The sequence below is a fragment of the Pipistrellus kuhlii genome, unplaced genomic scaffold (genome assembly GCF_014108245.1).
Source record: "Pipistrellus kuhlii isolate mPipKuh1 unplaced genomic scaffold, mPipKuh1.p scaffold_m20_p_43, whole genome shotgun sequence".
NCBI lineage: Eukaryota > Metazoa > Chordata > Mammalia > Chiroptera > Vespertilionidae > Pipistrellus > Pipistrellus kuhlii.
In genome coordinates, this window is record NW_023425544.1 from 3,113,810 (window position 1) to 3,133,404 (window position 19,595).

General features: G+C 64.2%; 1 protein-coding gene across 3 annotated transcripts in view; it reads left to right on the forward strand.

Moving 5' to 3' along the window:
• Positions 1 to 7,009: 7,009 nt before the first annotated feature.
• Positions 7,010 to 19,595, forward strand: part of LMX1B (LIM homeobox transcription factor 1 beta) — a 90,430-nt gene continuing 77,844 nt past the window's right edge. For 2 of the 3 annotated variants that reach the window (XR_006739876.1, XM_036412062.2), the window contains exons 1-2: positions 7,010 to 7,465; positions 8,279 to 8,465. Coding sequence is in view for 2 of the 3 variants with exons in the window: in XM_036412062.2 (XP_036267955.1) it covers positions 7,327 to 7,465; positions 8,279 to 8,465 (326 nt within the window). In the remaining variant the exon portion in view is untranslated. The remainder of the gene's footprint in view (positions 7,466 to 8,278; positions 8,466 to 19,595) is intronic. The other variant, XM_036412063.2, reaches the window with a different exon arrangement.

Sequence of the window (19,595 nt, forward strand, 5' to 3'; positions counted from 1 at the left end):
CTTGAAGCCATCCCTGCCCTGTTTTCTGTTTTGGGTTTTGTTTCGCAGCCTTTCCTTTGGAGAAAGTCCAGCTCCTCCCTGCTGGAAGAAGATGGGGTGTGTGGGGGGAGGAGGGGGGATGGGAGGAGGGGGGGGGTTGCTCATGCCTTGGCGTGGTTGCCTGGAGAAGCCACGTGGGGAGGAGCCTGGGGTTTGGAGTCCGGCTGATCTAGGTCTGAACTCGGGATCTGACCCATGATGCTGTGTGACCCTGGGTTAGTGGCTTCACCCGGTACTGATTTCCTCGCCTGTTAGAAAGTCTCAGGATTTGGATACTGGAGGCAGATGGAGGGACTGGGATGAGAGAAGATTCTGGGTGTGCTTCCCCAGCACCTACAGCGATTCCTCTTGGGGAGGGACTGGGGCGGGGGAGAGGCGCAGGTTTACAACAGGAGTTACCAACACAAACACCCCTGGCAAGTTGAAGAGGTCAAGTGTCTGGGCTGGGCTGGTGTTATGGGGGTAAATTGGGGGTGGGTGCGAGAGGGCACAATTTAGCCCGAGATTATCAACACCCTGCTTGACGAGGGTCTAAGAATATCAGGCCTATCATTTTTCAGGGGAAAAAGCCATATTTTCATGCAAAATCTCATGAATAATTTATGGTAAGGGGTATATACTGCACAACTCCACTGATACAAAATTCAAAACCAGGCAATATATATTTTATATTCAAATCAATATATATATATATATATAATTGATTTCAGAGAGGAAAGGAGAGGGAGAGAGAGAGAAACATCAATGATGAGAGAGAATAATGGATCGACTGCCTCCCGCATCCCCCACAATGGGGATCAAGCCTGCAACCCAGGCAGGTGCCCTGACCGGGAATCGAACCATGACCTCCTGGTTCATAGGTCAACACTCAACCACTGAGCCATGCCAGGCAAGCATGCTCTCTTTTGATCCAGGTGTGGGGGTCGTGAGAGTAACTTTGTAGTGCACTTCTCCGTATATAATATATTATACTTCAATAAAAATGCTAAGATAGTTTTAGAATAAACAAGTCGAGATGGCGGTGCTAGGGGGAGAGACGGCGAGCATGCACCAAACCAAACCGTCCTGCAGGCAGCGGCCCAGGCACAGGAGGGTACCTGAGACCGGGGCGGGGCGCTCCCGGCCCGACACCCTGGACTGGCTCTTCACCCTGACGCAGCACCCCTGCTCCCCAAACCACACGGAGGGAACAGCCCCCCGCCCACCCCGCTGCCCTCTGGTGAGGTCCGGGAGCCACGTCTCTGGCACCTACCTCCCAGCCAGCTGCTTCTGAGCTCCAGCTCGAGAGAAGCAGGCACACCCTGCCACTCACATGAGGAGTGCTGCCCCCAAACCTCTCCCTTACCGATTATTCATTTCGCTTCACCAAAAATTCCCAGGGGACAGCAATCAAAGGCAGCAGAGTTCTGGCCCTCGCTGGTTTGGCTCAGTGGATAGAGCTTCAGTTTGTGAACTGAAGGGTCCCAGGTTCGATTCCAGTCAAGGGCACATGCCCGGGTTGCGGACTCCATCTTCAGTAGGGGGCATGCAGGAGGCAGCCTATCAATGATTCTCTCTCATCGTTGATCTCTCTCTCTCTCTCTCTCTCTCTCTCTCTCTCTCTCTCTCTCTCTCTCCCCCTCCCCCCTTCTTCTCTAAAATCAATAAAAATATACTTTTTTTTTTTTTTAAATAAAGGCAGCAGTTTTGTTTCCAAAAAGCCTTCCTAGATCCTGGAGTTCACTGAGCCCACCTCCCAGCCCACAATCCCACACAGCAAACCTCAAGGCTGCAAACCCTACAGGCACCTTCTGCGGGGAGGGGTGGGGGTGGTGGTCCCAAGTGGAATGGCCCTGGCTCCGATAGCTCGGTTTTATTTTTATTTTCACTCTCATCCTTTCCTTTCTGAGGGCCAACACGCGACACGCACGTCTCCTATGGAAAGCGGCACTAGCCAAAACAAACGCACACCGAAGGCATTTATTTGCACAGACACTCATAAACCTTCACTGGACCCCAAATCATTACAGGAAGGGGCGAGCCCCAACCCCTCTGGAACCCAGCGTTTTGAAGCGGATTGAAGATAAAGATCAAATAGGATGGGCGCTGGGCCCGCCTCACCCCCAGGCCCCTCCCGCCCACCCCAGCCTGGATCCTCCCCGGGAGGCCAACGAGCGTCCTTGCGTTTGTGAATTTGTGTCCAATTCACAGAAAATGTCTTTCTGTGAGTTATTCTTTGTGTCCTAATGAGGCTTTTCTTTTTCTTTTTTTTCTTTTCTTTCTTTTCTTTTCTTTTTTTTTGTTCCAAACACATCCTCGGTGGTCTCTTTGTTCTGGCTCACTCCTCCCCCAGGGAGGCCCTGGTGTTGGATGGGCTGCTGGCATAACCCAGCCCGTCCATTGGGTAAGAAATGCGAAGAGTCTTGAGGAAAGTGCCTTTGAAAAAATAAATATGAACAGCACCTGAGAGTCCCACGGTTGGGTTTGATGCAATGGGCTGATTCCTTGGGTAGCCCGGGCTCCGGGCCCCACCGGCTGTCCATGCTGGAAGTCTGGGCACTGCCTGGGGGAGGGGCACCTCCTGTGCCCAGCCCACAGATGCCAGGATCTGAGTCTCAGCTGCCCTAAGCTCAGTGTGGTCTGTTCTCCCTGGGCTCTGGCTGGAGGAGGCGCTGTGGGTTCCCGGTCCTGGGGACTCGCTTCCATCCAATGACTTACCAAATGCTTATATATTCCCGGGGAGGAATCTCATGACTCATGATCCAGACCTTGTGCTGCAAAGCCATGGTCTGTGGCCAGAGACCCCACCCGCTGGTTGAGGGTGGGGCTGAGCTGCAGGGAGCAGAGGGCCTTGGCGGGGGCTGGGCAGTCCGCACTCACAGAGCCGCAGTCCCAGGACACACAGTGGCACACACTGCTCCCCTCACCAGCAAACTCCGCCTCACACCCTATCCTCCCCCCCACCTCTGCCATCTGCCTAGTAAACCCAGGAGGGAGAGAACCTGCTTCCAGCCCTGAGTCAGAGGGCAGGCAGCCTGCACCCCTTCCCCCTCAGTCACCCTTCTCTTTGGACCTCCACCCAGCTCAGAGTGTCCACAGAGACTGTAGACACTCCACTGGCTGCGGGAGGTGATGGTTCCTTATCACACACACCCATCTCTCTGCTGGCTGAGGAGCAGCTGAACCTCTGACCCACCTGTCCTGGGCTGAGGTCCGGGGAGAGGAGCATGGGGACCTTCCTCGGTGCCATTAGCTCAACTTCCAGAGTCCCCAGGTCTCCTGCCTCCAGGAGCTGCCTCCCAGAATAGCAACTCCCCTCCACCCCCTGGCTAGGGGCGGCTCAGGTCCAGTCTGGCTGACTCCCATGGATCCCAGTGGCTCCCCAGCTGGGTAGAACCCTGCACCGTGTAGCTCCTCCTTGGCACTTTCATGACTCTGGGCCCTGGCCCTGCCCTGGATCCTGCCTCCCGCTGGGGTTGTAAACTGGGAGGGTGCCCGTGGCTGGGCTCCGGTGGTCAGTCAGCTGGGGGGGGGGGGGGGGAAGGAGTGGGGGAGGGGATGCTCCGGGCTGTAGCTCTGGCTGGGGGAGGGGGGAGGGGTGGGCAGTGCGAGGCCCTGAGGACAGGAGCAATGGGGATGGGAAGGACTCAGTGAGCACGGGGTATACACAGGATTTGGGAAGCCCAGGCACCCAACCTGGAGCTTCCCTCTCCCGTTCGCACAGCCAGCAGCTGTCTCCTCAGGTGGAGAAAACGTGAAGCTTTTTCTGCTGCTGAGACCGAGCCAGTGAGCATCCCGGCTCCACCAGAGCGCCCGCGTCCAGGGCCCAGGACCGCGCGGGCCAATCGGCGGCACCGGGTCCCGGGCTGCTGTCCGGAGAACAAGGCACCGGCTCGCTGCCCACTGGATGGCTGTGTCCGGCCTGGGCCCAGGCCCGTTCCACCATCCAGCCAGTCACTTCAGCAGGGCGAGGGGTTTGGCAGTGCAGGAGTTGCAATTGTGAATGAAAGTGACCGGGGCGTCTGTGTGGGAAGGATCCAGGGCCACAGACTGGGCTGGGGGGCTGCTTGACGCAGTGCAGGGACAAAGGGCAGGAACAGCACCTATAGGGTGACCCGGGAGGGGGGCAGAGGAGTGGGCAGTGAGCGGGGAGGACGCAGAGCGGGGACTCAGGTTTGTGCACTGAGCACCCCTCACCCAAGTCTCACCACGCACCTGGGCAGCCTCTGGTGGCCCCAGCCCCCACCCTTTGCCCTCCCAGGGTCTGCTCTGGCAGTGTGGGCTGTGATGCGGGCAAGGGGGGGTGGGCAGGGGGGCTGCCAAAAGTCTGTGCGCCCCAGGGCAGACCAGCCACCGGCATCCAATCTGGCAGCCCAAGCCAATGGGTGCCCTGGGATTGTGGCTGTGGGCACAGCTGGCAGCCGGCACCCAGCGCTGGACGCATGGCCCCCAGGGTCAGTGAAGTCTAAGAGGCCTGGCCACAGGGCCCCCCATTCTGCAGAGAGAAATGTGGAGAGGAAGAGGCCGGGCCCAGGGAAGGGGGAAGGGGAAACAGAGGGAGGGGGATGGAACGCTGCCCCGGATGCTGGGGTCTGGGGTGGTCACAGGGCCTGTGACGGGAAAGGATTCCCAGGTGCGCTCTGAAGAACGTAAGGTTCTGGGCCTGGAACCGGACCCCCTACGTGTGTCTCTCCCCCCAATCCCCATCCCCCACAACTCAGCACCCGACAGCAGGTGCAGGGCCGCGGCGCTGCCAGCAGAGGGCAGAGTGTGCCCGATCGGTCTGCGAGCCCCGCGCCGGGCTGTGCGCCTCCGGCAGCCGCCGCCCCCGCCCGAACGCCCCCTAGAAGGAAGCCGTGGCCTAGGCTCTGGAGCCCAAGGCCTGGGGTTTTCTTTCCAGGGCGAGGATCAAGGACGTGCGAGCGAAACTCTGCATCCACTCACCCACGTCCTGGGCACAGACACACACAAAAAGGAGAAATGCACGGAGACAGAGAGCCATGCACACGCCCCAACCTCTGGGACACGGAGCCCCCAGAGTCACCCAGGAGCTCAGAGACACGCAGACACACGACGGCGACACGACACACTTACCCAAAAGAACCCAGACACAATGAAGGCTGAGAGGTGACACGCAAAGACATACGAGCCCCCAGAGTGACACAGACACGGGGACACACACGGCCTTCCAAACCACGGATGGCCCGAGGCACGGAAGGGCCCAAAGATACACACACACGCACATACACACACACACACACACACACTGGCACGCATACACACGCACACATGCACACAAGCACACACGCAGGGGAGTCAGATATACATTCACAGAATCACACTTTCGAGGCCCACTAAGTCTCAGGAGCACAGAAACACGGTGCACACGTACGACACACACACACACACACACACACACACACACACACACACACACACACACACTGATGCTCACCGACACACGCAGGTACCGGGGTGGGGCTGGAGGCCCTAATCCCCCACAAAGCCGGGCCCCTCCGCGGGGCCCCACGGCCCCCTAACCTCCCTTGAGCTCCAAATCCGATCCGCCCTCTCCCTCCAGCGGGGTCAGGGGACCCGCCCCCCGTGCCCTCCGCCTTCGCCCGCTCCGCGCCGCTGCCCCGCTCCCGGAGGGGCCGGGAGGTCAGCCCGCGCCGCCCCGGGCCGCCGCGCCTCCGGGGGGACCCGGGGCCCCGAGCCCCAGCACGGCCTGCGCACCCCGCGGTCCCGATCTGCAGCGCCGGCCGGGCGGGCCGCTCGGTCCCGGAGCCCTTCGCTCCCGGCCCCTCCGCCGCCGTCCCCGCCGCGCGGCCTGCGGGCTCCCCGGCGCCGGGCGGTTCCTCCCGCGGCGATAGACACGCCGTTCGGACTGTCAGTCCCCGACTCGGGGCCGCCGCCCCCACCGCGCTCCGCCCTCCAAACCCTGCGGGGCCAGGTCTCACCCGCTGCCCACCCCCCCAAACCCTACCCGGGGACCCCCTTTCCCAGCCGAATCGTCCTCTAAACGTCCCGTCGCCCGAACCCCGGCCTCTCCCGCCTCGCCTGTCCAATGCCCCCCATTCTGGATCCCGGGGCCCCGCCGCGATCTCCGCTCGCCCCTCCGCCCGATCGCTGCCACGTCGGAAGGCTCCCCGGACCCTCATCCCAGATTCGGGGCCCACCCTGGGCCGGGTCCCCTTTTCCCCCGCCGGTCCGCTCCCTCAACCCCGGCAGCCAGCACCTCTCTGCGGTCAGGCCGGCCCCGGGGACGCGCGCCCGGCCCGGGGCCACCTACCTGGGCCGGCAGTCGGGGTCCCCGGACGGCGCCGGCCCCCGGAGCTGCCGCGCTGGCCGCCGTCCGTGCGGTGTGGCCTCGTCCGGGGCCGCTCCTCTCCGCGCTGGAGCTTCACAAAATATTAATAACGAAGAAGGCACGGATGGAAGCAAAAGGAAAGCCTCCGTTCCCCAGCTCCCAAACCAATGTTTCAAGGGGGTGGGGCAGAAGGATCTGTCTCCAGAAGAAGCCAAACTTCTGAGAGGAACCCACGGGGGGGCGTCTGGCCGGGCCCGGGACCCCGATCCCGCGCCCGGGGCCGGGCGCCACGCCGGGCGCGCGGGCCGGGAGCGCGGGGAGCCCGCCCGCGGGGGGCGGGGGCGCGGCGGCGGCACTACTTGCCGCGGAGCCGCCGGCTCATCCCGGCGCAGGGATACGAGGCGCGCCAATGAGTTCAAATGTCAGGAAGTTTGAGGAGGGGTGAGGCGGCTCCCGGCCGGGAGATCCCTCCGCCGCCGGCCCCGGCTCTAAACCGAGCGGCTCCCCGGGCGCAGCACCATGGCACTGGAGTAGCGCGGGGAGCGCGCCGGGAGCCCGCGGCCCGCTGCGCCCCGCCCGCCCGGGACCCCGCTGCGCCGCCCGCGCCCCCCCCCCCGGCCTGCGGGGCCGCCCCTCCACCCCCTGCACCCCCGCCCCCTCCCCCGCCCGCCGCCGCCGCCGCCGCCGCCGCCGCTCCTCCCCGCGGCTCCGTCTGCAGCCGCGGCCGCAGCCCAGCTCCGGGCTGACAAGCAGGTGACAGAGGAGCCGGCGCGCGTGGCGGCGGGCGCCCGGGAGAGCGCGGCGCGGGCTGCACCGCCCCGGCCCGCCAGCACGACGCCGGGGCCCGGGGCCATCCTGCACGCTCGCCGGGGGCGACCGGCGGCCCCAACCGCAGCCCCAGCCCCGCGGGGGCCGCGCCTCTCCGGCTCCGGGGCCGCGGCGGCGGGCGGGCGGGCGCGCACCCTGGCCGGCGGGCCCCGCGGCGCGCCCCGCGCCCCATGGATATAGCAACAGGTCCCGAGTCGCTGGAGAGGTGCTTTCCCCGCGGGCAGGCTGACTGCGCCAAGATGCTGGACGGCATCAAGATGGAGGAGCACGCCCTGCGCCCGGGGCCCGCCACGCTGGGAGTGCTGCTGGGTGAGTGCGGGGTCCGGGCGCCCCGGGGGTCGCGCGCGGCAGGAGACGGGGGCCTGGTCCTGAGGTGGGAGCGGGCGTCTGGGCCAGCTGCTGGAGGCACGGGTTGGCAGGACGTGGGCAGTGAGTGTGGAGGACACAGGACACGCCTGAGGGACACTAGAGGGGCCCCAGGCTAGACGGGCGTCCTGCGGGGGCCGGTATGCAGGGACATCATCACCTGGGAGGAGGGGGGACAGGCAGCTCCAGCCCCCACCCACCCACCTACCCACCCCACATCCATCTTCGGGCCTGGACTCTAGAGATGCAACTCTGGACCGGAGGCAGGAGGTGGGCGGCAGGGGTGATGGAGGACACGACCTTGGCAAGCTCGAAAGCGGTGCCAGGTCATTTGGGGAGCGGAGCTTCTAAAAGAACAAGGTCTCCCGAGCCCCCCCAAAATCAGTGATTTGGGGGTAATGGGGGACAGAAGACCACGAATGCCACTGCGGGCCGTGTAAGCCAGCGAGCCCCCAGCCTCGCCTCGCCTGTGCGGGTCCCACCCGGCCACCCCGCGCCGCGCCCCTTCTCCTGCGTGAGAACCCGAGCGCCGGGTCTCCGGAGGAGGGGGGAGCGCCGCGCCCCGCCGGGCTTCCAGGCCCGCGGACACCCCGCGCCCGAGGCTGCGGATCGGGAGGAACCGCCGAGGCTGCCCGGGCCCGGGGGGCGGCGGGCGGCGGGCGGGCGGCGCTCCGGAGCTGCCCTCGCCCTGGCGCCGGGGCTGCGGGGGCCCGGCGGCCGGCGCTGACGGCCCGGCTCTCGCCCCGTGCGCTGCAGGCTCCGACTGCCCGCACCCCGCCGTCTGCGAGGGCTGCCAGCGGCCCATCTCCGACCGCTTCCTGATGCGAGTCAACGAGTCGTCCTGGCACGAGGAGTGTTTGCAGTGCGCGGCGTGTCAGCAAGCCCTCACCACCAGCTGCTACTTCCGGGATCGGAAACTGTACTGCAAACAAGACTACCAACAGTAAGCGCCTCCAGCCTCCTCCTGCTCCCCGGCCGCCCCGCGCCCCGGCCCGGCCGCCCCCGCCGCCAGCCAGGCCGGCCCGCTCCCCCTGCCGCGCCTGCCCGGCTCCGCGCCGCTGGGCCCGTCACCGCCCAGGGCTCCGCGGGCTGCGTGTCTCCCGCAGGGGCGAGCCAGCCGGGCCGGGCCAGCACTGGCGGGGTGGCCCGGAGCCTCGGGCAGCCTCTGGCCCGTCCTTTGTCCGGAAAACCAGCGCTGGGGTGCAGGACAAGGCCCTGGGCCAACTGGGGGGATTGATGCCACGGTCCTGGGAGGCCTGAAGTAGGGACCGAGAATTGATTTCCAAACGAAAGCAGTGCTGGAGGGAGGGAGGCCCTGGTGGTGTGTGCTTCTCCAGCTCAAAGGCAGGGTGTGTGGAGGTTTGGGATTCCTGGAGCAAGGAGGTGGGGTGCAGGGGTGCTGAGCTGCCTGGGCAGCCCCCCCATACCCGCTTCCTGCCAGGAGCCCCGCTGCATTTTTTAGTCCCCGATGGAAAGAAAAGGATGTCCGTCCATCGGCCCCAGAACCGTTCCCTGTGGGAGTTTTGCACTTATAATTTTTGTTGGTTTGGAAAAGGACCTCAAGAGGTGGCAAACCGCAGTCCGGGGCTCCCCAAAGGGAATCAGCTTGTCTGCCCGGTGTCCCTCCAGGGGTTGAGGCCAGAGGGTTGAGCTCTACCTGCTGACTTGTTTTTAGCTGAGACTGTGGGTCTGTCGGGCAAGGAACAAATAAGAGATGTGGCTCCCCCCCCCTTCCCTTTGGGTTTTGTGCCTGGCAGTCTGATTGAGAGGGAGGCAGAGAGGCGCAGCAGCCAACAGAGGGGTGTGGGGATCCCCGGGGCAGCATTGCAGAGGCAAGTGGGTGCCTGCGACAACTTTCTAGCGAGGCCCGGAAAACTCTTCCCACGGGGGCTGCGGGCGGGCGGGCTGCTCGGGTGCTGTGGGGCGCAGAGGGGCTGCGTGGGCTCTGGGAAAAGCCTACCTGCTCTGCCCAGAGACTGTCCTCAAACCCAGGCCTGCCCCTCCAGCTACTTGGCTGAAGTCAGAGCCCTCCGGAGGGCATGGGCTTGGACTCTGAAAGGCTCTGGCTGTGCCCATCCTTGGCCCGCCCTGGCTGTGCTCCCCGGATCTGGGGGCCTAGCAAGAGCTGGCTTTTGTGCCCTGCTCCTCTGGTGGGCTGGGAGCTCTCGGGCAGGAGCTGGAGCCAGATTCCGAGAGCCAGCTCTCCCGCTGGCCCCAGAGCCCAGCCGAGGCCTCCCCCTCCGTCTGGAGCACCCGGGATGAGGCGCAAAGCCGAGGACCCCTTTTGCGCCGCCATGCCCTGGACTGATGGGATTCCAGCCCCAGCAGAAGGTGAGGCCACCCGTCAGCTCAGCCAGGCAGGCACAGGGCAGGCACATGAAACGGGGAAAGTGGTTTGGGGTGGGTGCGGTTGGCGGTTTTGGGCCGGCCTGGGAGCAGCCCCTCGGCGAGGCTCGCCGGACTCCGGCCCACCCACGGCTGGCCTCCCTGCAGCCCTCACTGGCTCTGCCTGCCCAACCCCAGCTGGACTCTGGCAGTGCCACTTCCCTCTCCGCTCAGCCACCGGCCTGGACCTCTCCACACCTGGGCAGGAGGCTCGGGAAGCGGCCAGTGGGCCTTCGGGGCATTTGGGCAGGTTCTAGAAAATTTCCTCTGTATTGGAACATGTGCAAAACCTCTCCCACCTCTCGTGCAAAGCTGCTCATCTACCTCCCCCCACTCTTACCCTCCTCCCTCCCCCCAGTCGCTTAGGGAGCTTCTTGTTAAGACAAGGAGAGGGTACCCCTCCTTCTGCAGAGCACAGGACCGTAAAGCCACAAAATCTGATCTGGAGGGTCCCCCTTCGAGCTGAGTGGCCCACCCCCTCGTTTTACAAAACAATCGGACGTTTGCGGCTGGCTTTGTCCAACGGGTATTTGTTTGAAAGAGGAAAGGGACGCCTGAGAGCGTTCTGCTCCGGTGCCCTCGGGGTGTGCTCGCCAGTCCATTCTGGAATGGGGGCGAACCTCAGCCTGGGCACCATCCATCCCCTCAAGGTGCCCCCTCCTCCTTCTAGCAGCTCCACCGCCGATTAGGTATCCGCTCCAGGTGGGCTGTTTGTGGGGCTGAGCAGGGCTTGGGAGCCAGACACTCCCGGGGACGGGTTCCCGGCTGCCCATCTCCCTTCGGCGTTCCTCCTGAGAGAGCCAGCGCAGCCGGGCAGAGCAGAGCGGGGGCTCGCTGGGAAGCAATGCTCTTTTCACAATAAAAACATATTCCAACGATTTATTTATTTTTTTCCCTTTGAGGCTCGCAGAGGCATATTTATTACATCTGTGCGTAAATGCTTTCAGACGAGAATCCGGGCAAGTGGGCACACAAACGTGCCTTCCCGGGTTTGTCTGGGCTGTGCGTCAGCAGCGCTGGGGAACGGGCAACCCCCCACGGCTGCGACTTCAGGGGCTCGGGGCTCGGAGAGAAGTGGCTGTTTTTCTTAAGCTCCTTTTTCCTCCACTCGACTTGTCCTCAAAGCTCCCGCACGCCCAGAGAGCGGCATTATTGTACGCACCACGGGGGTAATTGATGGACACTCGGCGAATTTAATAGCGTTTGATAAAAATCCGCCGGCACGCCCAGCCGGGGCAGAAAGCGCGGGGCCCCGCGGCATTTGGCATTTTCATGCAAAACTCGAAAGTCTCCTTTTTCTCGTGTGTGTGTGTGTGTGTGTGTGTGTGTGTGTGTGTGTTGGGGTGGGGAGGTCCTGCTCTATAAGGGAAAAAACAAAAGCATCGGATTGTTCTGTGCCCGAGGGAGGCTCTGGCCTCTGGGCAGCCCGCGCCCCGCGGACAGAAAATCCTGCTAGACACCGGGAGGAGCTGCGCCTCCAAACCCAAAATCTGGAACCCCCGCTCCTTCCTCCACCCGAGGACACACGAGAAAATGACAGCATAGAGCCCCCCGTTTTTTTCCCTTGGTGGCTTGGCCACACGGAATTATGTAACTCTTTTCTTGCCTTCGGTTGCTCGCCGGCTCGTCTGGAAAGGGTTTCTGTCCTGAAGAGGTGGCGGATTCCTGGAGGAGGAGGCCCCGGGAGAGGGTAGAGATGGCGGGAGAGTCCAAAAATCTGTCCCAAAATGGAGTCTCATCGCTTGTCAGACAGCTCCCAGACCTGGGGACCCGCGATCTGTCGGTGCCGGGTGCCGGCGGGAGCCTGTGGGCACAGAGGGACGCAGGGCTCCCGCCCGCCGCGCCCACCTCGGCCTCCGGGCCGGGCGCCCTCCGCCAGCGGGGCCTGCCGGGCGCCCTGGCCTCCCCGCCGCAGTCACCGGCTCTGCGGAGCCTGGGAGGGCCCCTTCGGGCTCGCGTGCCCAGGTAGGATGGGCCAGCCTCGGCAGGAGGGAGTGCGACGAGGATTCGCTTGAGTTTCACAAAAGCCGTCTGAGTCCCGGGATGATTTTTTTTTTTTAATTTACCGCAGCTGGCTGCGTGCAGCTCGCTGCGTGCAGCTCCCGTGGCCCAGCCCCACTGTTCCAGCACATTCCTCTCCCGGGAAGTGTTTACACCGGGCCGGGCCTTCCTGGGAGCTCACCTCCCCTCGCTGCACCGGCAGCGGCAGCTGCAGAGCCGGTGCGGGGCAGGGAAGAGCAAAGTCGGCCCCAGTCCCCTCCGGCGGCGGCGGCGGCGGCGGCGGCTGCATTTCCCAGCATGCACGGCCTCCCGCAGGCCCTTCCGCAGGGTGCCAGCTCCCAGCAGGACCCCTCCGCCGGGGGGGTGCTCCAGCTGGCACAGTCCCCCACTCATTGGGGCCACAGACACCCTGCCCCCCGCCGGGGTGTGAGGCCTGTCTCAGAGATGAGTCTCCTTGGAAGGAAGGCCAGCGCTTTGTAAAAAGGCCTCCGTGGTGCTCTCCCCTCGGGGATCTGCGGGCTGCAGGGCTCCCTCCGCCAGCCCAGAGCCTGGGGACCGGCCCCTGTGGCCCCTGGGCGGGCACCTCGGCTGCGGGCGGAAGGGGAAGCAGTGGCCTTTGCGCGGGGCTGCAGCGTCTGCCGCTGAACGGAGGCATTCTTCACAGCTGACTCCTGGCTCACCCTGATTCCCCGGCTCTGGGCCCGCGGAGCCTAATTTGTTTGCCGCTTTTTTTTTTCTTTCTCTCCTGTGGGGGGACTCAGGCTGAGAGGCTCTCCTCTGGGGTCTGTGATTGGTGACCCTCAGCTCCCTCTCCCCCTCCCTCCCTGCCCGCTGGAGCCACGCTAAGGGCCACACTGCCCTGGCACCTCCCGGAGCCGCCTCTGTAAAATGGGGACATGCCCATCTGGGGGAAAGGGTTCTTCTAAGGGTGCGAGATAATGCGCCCCAGAGGACCTGGCATCTCGTTGCCTGGAAATTATTGTCGTTACTGTTCCCACCGTCAGCGTGGCGGGAATGCCTTGTCTTAGCGGACACACACACACCGGACTGCCCACCACAGGAATCGAGGCTGGAATCCGAGGCTGGAATTCCCTGCAGCTGGAATCCGAGGCTTGCAGGGAAGATTGGGGTGGGGGGGGGGCAGCGCTGGGGAAACCTGCCCCCTCGCCTGGGACAATGTGGGGTTCTGATGAAAAGCTTTAGACTCTGAGGCAGACCTGGGTGAACCCCCGGCCCCAGCACTCGGCAGCTGTGTGATCTGAGCCAGGGGGCTGCCCACCTCTGAGCCCTGGGTTCCCACCCGCCTGCAAACTAGGGGTGATGATGTCATTTCCTAGGGAGGCGTGAGGGTTACCCCGGGCACCTGGGGGGGGGGGGCGGTCAGTGATGGCTCAGAATTCCATGGGATCCTGTATCCTCCCCACACCTCCAGGAGGCAGAGAAACTTCTGGTAGTCGGGGTGAGAACAGATGCCAACGGGGCGCCATCAGGAAGGGCAGGCAGCAGGGTGGGCCAGGCTAGCTGGCGTGCTGGCCAGTTCCTTCCTGGGCGCTGTGGTGGGTGGACGTTGGACCAGAGCAGAGACCTCTCCCCTGGGGAACGATTGGAATCTCCAGAGTCTCGCTTGGAAAAGCATATTCAGTATAACTTCATATTTAAAGAAAGGGTCATGCTTGCTGTTTCTGTGATTCACGGAACAGAAAATAAAGCTCAACCAATGTCTCTGAGGCTGGGGGGTGGGATTCAGAAGAGGGGGTGTTTGGAGGAGAGATCCGGGGGTCTGTGCGATTTTCAGAAGGAGGAGGAGGTTTAAAAGGTGAGGCACCAGGCCGGGGAGGTTTTTCGGTCCATGATGGGAAGGCAGAACCTCCCCTGTGAGGTTTTCAAAGCAAGAAGGGGGAGGGAGAGAGCCTCCAGGTCCTGCTTCGGCATTCGTCAGGCCGAGGCCCGGAGGATTCGCTCCCTGACATGAGTTATAACTCCCAATTTGTTGGACACCACAGTCAGGCTTCGGCTTGGGGGCGGGAGGGAGCGAGGGATGGGCAGCTCCTTGGCGGAGCCTGGGCGAGCTGTCAGTCAAGGGGGCGGGGGAATGCAGGAGGACCCAAGGCCCTTGGCTCTCTCACTGACCCAGCCCTCTCCAGCCCTTAGATTCTGTGCAGATGGCAGCTAAGAGCAAAACCAAAAATTATATATATTCATCGCCCCTGCAGTCAGGGTGAGGAGGCAGTGGCAGCGAGGGGAGGGCTGGGCTGAAAACCATATTTGAAAAAGCTGATTCACAAGGCAGAGGAAGCAGAGTGGCAGACGTTTGCCATTTCATCGGCCGGCTGGTGCTCTCCATTCATGTCATAAAACGTCTCCTGTCATTCGAAGCCAAGAGCAACACGATTTGGTTCCCCGGTGGCCTATAGGGTTTTTCTCCTTTTTTTTTTTTTTTGCAGTAAATGTTTATTTGTTAATAATATACTTTTAAATAGCCTCGCCTTGACCTCCAGTTCTCCTGAAGCATCCATCTTCTCTCCGAAAAAAAAAAATCTTTGAAAAGTTTGTGTAATTTCGGGGGGAAGGTGTAACTGACGGGGCAGTGAAGGGCCTGTGTTTGCTTTAACTACCGCTGCGTGGCGGAGTGGTGGGCATAAGGGGCCACTGTGCTCGGGAATGGCACCTTTCTTGGGTTTCAGGCCCGGCTGACAGCACTTCCTCTCTGCCCTGGCCCTCCGCTCCTCCTGACCAGTACAAATAAATGTCTGCATGGGCCCTTCCTTTGTTACTGCCCGGCCGGGATTCTAGCCATCTCTGCTCGGCCTCTTGACTGGCAGCTGCTGGACCTGCCTGGCGGACCCCGGGGCCCCGGAGGGGGTGCAGGGCAGTGTGGGGTCTGAAGGATGTGTGAGTGAGTGCCGGGGGTGGGCTTTGTCTCCATCGGGAGCCCAGCTCAGACAGGCCTGGCCCCAGCGTGCTGGCTGATGGCAGAGCACCTGGCTGGCCCCGTGCTCGCTGGAGGAAAAACCCGGTTCCCGGAGTCCAGTTCCAGGAGAAACAAAGGCCTTTGCTTCCTGGCCGGCCTGTGCTGCGAGAGGTTTTTCCCTGGGAACTGCGGGGAGGGTTTTGAGGGCTTCCCAAGCAACAGAGGTGACCCCCCACCAGGGCTGGGAAGCACCCGGAGCTGCGGGGTGGATGCAGAAAGCCGAGGGAGCACGCAAGCGAGGACATGGCTTTGCCAGCCTCCTCCCGCCCCAGGTGCCTCTGTGCTGGGCAGCGATGGGAGAGGAGGAACAGGCTGGAGCGGGTGTGACTGCGGTTCCCCTTCTCCTGCCTCCCACTTTCCTTGGGGACTCAGCGACTTGTCATGTGACTCTGGAATTGCCATAGTTACTGAGCTGTCAGGGTGTGGGCGCCCGCCCCTGCCTGGAGCTGCCAGAGCCTGCGGGGATGGAGAGGACTCCAGTGCCCTGCGGACACCTCCTCCGCCTGGAGGTCCCCCTCCGCATGGAGGTCCCCTCCGTGGGGCACACTTTCCGCAAAGGAAAGAGCAAGAGCGCAGTGACAGGTCAGGGATGGAGGCCCGCACTGGCTCCCAGGCACAGCCCCGTGGCCCTTAGGGAAGGGCAGATGGCTCTCCCGGAGTCTCCGTTTTCTCCTCTGAAACGGGTGACCATGTCCGTCTCACGGGACAAGGTGAGCCAGTCTCTGGGGATAAAGTGAAACAGACGCAAAGGTGCCAGCCTGCATTGGGCATTCAGTCACAACGTAGGTTTCCTTCCTTCCTGCCCGCCTGCCAGGGACGTGAACCGCAGACGCCCCGCCTGGCAGGAATGCATCGTCTACCTACTTGGAGCAGGGCCTCCAAGACAGGCTGCCCCCGAGGGACCTCGCCCACCCTCCTGCTCCCCTGCCCGGCCTGGGGCCTGTGTCTGGAAAGGTCCTTGGACAGGGAATGAGGAGCGGTGGGCGTCACACCTTGGTCCTCAGAGGCAGGCAGTGCGTGGACTGCCCTCCAGGGCCACGGAGGCACGTAGGTGTCATTTTCCTCCAACAGACCCTTGAGCGTGGCCAGTGTAGATGTGAACTCGGGGGAGCAGAGCCCTCCGGACCCCACGGGAGTGTGTCCCGCAGCAGTGTGTCCAGAGGAGAAGGACTGGGCTTTTGTTGGGTGCCGGTGATGCATGTTGGCCTTTATCGCTGTAGCTACTCGAGTAGGTGAGGAGACCGAGGTGAAGGAGTCAGTAGCTTCCCCCAGGCCCACAGTCACTGCAGCAGATCCCCCCACTCCCCCCAGGAAAGTCCAGCTCCATGTCCTGGCTTCCCCAAGGCCCAGGTTTCCGCGCTGGACAGTTGGGATGCTCCCCAGAGAGCCCAGCCTGGAGGGCGTGTGTGGGGGGGGGGGTAGCTGTCCAAGGGCCGGAGGGTGGGGGTAGGGTCAGTGCCCTCTTTGCGCCAGAATGCCCTGTAGGGGTAGCCTTTTGGAGAGCAGGGAAAAGGTTTAATAACTGCCTCTCTCCGCGCGGAGCGCTTCCTCCAGGCCCCGGCGTGCATGCGCGCGGGCAGAGGGCGCGGGCCGAGGCGGCTCTCCGCGGTCTCCACCCGCGCCCTCCTCCGGGCCCACCTCTCCGAGGGGTCCTGCCCCCTGGTCCCCCCCCCCCCAGGGCACAGGGCTGTGCAGGGGCTCCGAGGCTCCGGGCCCCTCCGAAGGCCCAGCCCGGGCGCCCGCGGCGGTTGATGAATTTCGGTGTCACCAGGGGTTTAGCCCGGATTTGGGAGCCGCGCGCTCTAATACGCGCACACGGCCCTGCCCTCTCCAAAGCGCGGCCCTTTCACCCGCCGCTGATTTATGGGGGAACCCGATCCCGCTGGGCCGGGCTGGGCTGGAGCCGGAGCCGGGGTCCGGGCCCCGCGGCCGCCTTCGCGCTCCTCCGCGTCGCGGGGGCCCCTGGCGGCTCCGGGGGTCCCCTGGGCCGGACTCGGGGCGTCCTGCGGGCGGGGGCGCCCTCCGCGCAGGAGGAGCGAGGCCCCCGGAGCCGCTTCCACCTTCCCGAGGGGCGTGAGGCTGCGGGAGGAAGGGGTCCCCGTTTTTGTGGCGAATGGTGCAAAGCCGTCGCCCCTCCCCAAGCCCTCCCGCCGACCCCCTCGGCAGGGCAGGCCCCAAAGCGGCGGGTTCGGGAGGTTTGTTTATGGAGGGAGCAGAAAATTGGGGAAGAAAAAAAAAAGGAGCCTAAGACCTTTTTCCCTCCGCCTGAGAAATGTGCAAAGTCCCTCAGCTCCGGAGGCGGCCCGGCGGCCGGAAAGCTGGGTTCCCGGGCGGAGGCCCGCGCCCCAGCCTCCACCCCCTGCGCCCCGGCCGGCCCCTGCGCCCCGCCGCCCCCCCCCCCCGCCCCGGCGGGAGGGAGGCGGAATTCTTCCAGGTTTGGTTTTCCAGGGGGAGAACGTGGTCGTGTCCATCCACAAATATTTACTCTTAACAGACTTGTATCTGTGGAGATTTCGAACAAAGACAGTTTAGGGGGATTACAAAAACCTAAACCCCGTTTTCTCTCCCCGGACTTGGCGCTTTAGATGCCAATTGCAGGCCGGCCATATCCAACAGCAACGGCGGGGGACGGGCAGGGCCGGGTCCGGGGTGGAGTGGAGTGGGGGTTTGGGGAGGGGGGTCCGGCCATGAAATGTAACTTTCCAGGATGAAAAGGGCCTCTCGGTTTTATCTCCTGATAGGATTAGGTCGCGGACACAAGTACCGAGGCGGGTGCTGAGTGACAGGCCTCTGTCCGCCCCTTAGAGGCCGCGCCGCGCCGCCCGCGGGGCCCTTTGTCCAGCCAGGCTGCGACGGAAACTGCCGTCCTAATCCCCTCATTCATGTCAGGCAGAGAAAAGGGGGCGAGCACCTTACAACCGTGTCCCCTCCACCCCTTCCGAGGGCGGGAAGCGGGGGCTCCGGCCACTCCGCCCCGGCCAGGGGGCTCCGGAGCCGGCCAAGCGTGGCTGCAGGGCTGGGAGAAGTGGGAGAAGCTGGTTGCTTAGCGGGAGCCTCAATGATCAGCTTCTGGGAAATGGGGGCAACGGCCCCTCCCACAGAGGATTCAGATTGGGGGATTTATTTTAATGCATTGATGAATTGATTTGCATTTTGCGTCCAGTGAGGGAGAGCACAGCCAGGAAAGGAAGGACTGGGGGGGGCACACGCCGCCAGCCCCTCCGGAGTGGGATGGATAGAAACCCAGAGGCTCCTGGGGATGCCCTGCCGGGGCCGTCCGCGGGGCGGCTGTGGCTGCTTCGCCGGGACCACAGTTCCTCCTCCGCGGGCGCTCCTGCGGGTCTGGGAGGCTGGACCTTCTGCTGCGAGCTCAGCGCGTTTCTTCTGATGGCGAATTCCTTTGTTCACACCCCCCTCATCCCCACCCCAGGAAACCGCTTCTCCGCCGGCCGAGGCGCCTCTATTCCCACCACAGCCCCCGCCTCCGCTGCCCTGGTCCCACTGCGCCAGCCCTTCCCCGCTGCGCCGGGCCGGACCCTCGACGTGGCCGCCGGCGGCGCCAGACTGTGGGCTGCGGAGGGACGGCGCCGCCTCCGGCCCCGGAGCGGAGCGGGCGCTGCGGAGCGGGCTCAGCCGCAGCGGAGGAGCAGCCGCGGGCGGCCCAGGCCGCTGCACCGGCTGAAAAAACCAAAAGCAAAACCAACCCTCCGCCGAGGCGGCCCGCACCCCGCTGTGCGCCCTCCGAAGGGCCGGCCGGCCCCGTCGGGGCTGGCTTCTGGGGTCTTAGACCGGAGGCCCGGGAGGAGCGGTGCCGGAGCTGGTGCTTGGAGATCCGCCTCGGACGCACGGGGCTCCTGGGCCGCTGGGAAAGCTCTGGGACTCGGGGCTGTGCTGGGGGGGGGGGGGGGGGCCGCCGGGGACCGGGTGCCCCTGGGAGTGAGCGCTCTGGAGACGCCTGGCTGCGCTCAGCCTCCTCCCTCCGGAGCCCCGGCTCCATCCAGCGCGGGGAGACTCGGGCCCAGAGCTGGGTGTCACCTCGTAAAAGCGACAGGCGAGGGCTGTTTTATGGGGAGGGAGAAGGGGCAGGAAGCGATGCTTCCATCTCTGGCCGCCCGGGACCCAGAGCCCTCTAGAGGGACCGGCCTGGGCGGAGGACAGCTGGGGGACAGGGCAGAGGCAGAGACCCCGGGCGGGGACAGGCCGGCGCTGGGCAGGGGACTGCCCGCGGGCCGGGGTCTGGAGCTCACCTCCCGCCCGTGCCGTCCTCTCCTCTCCTCTCCCGGAGCCCCCTCTGCAATCCCGGGCTCAGCCAGCAGCCCGGCCCTGCCTCCCAGGCCCGGAGCGGGGGAGAGACTTTCTCCCTCCAAACACTTGATACCAGCTTTGTTTTGGGGGGCAAGAAAAATACGCCTTGTTTGGAAAGGGGGGGGGGCGCTGTGAGCAGGGGAAGGGGTGAGCCTGCAGCGCAGCAAACTTTGGGGATTAGGTTTCAGCGCCCGCGCCCCACCCCCAGCCCCGCGGCGGTGATTTGTGTGCGGGGGTCCGTGACCCGGCGAGGCATCAAACGGCCCGCGGGAACCGGCCGAGTTCAGAGGGACAGTGGGCAGAGGGGCGGCCTAAGACAACGCAGATGGTTCATATCAGCCAGCCCTGCTGGCCAGGGCGCGCAGCGTCTGCCCGCCAACCAGCCCGGGCTCCTGGGTAGGGAGAGGGCTG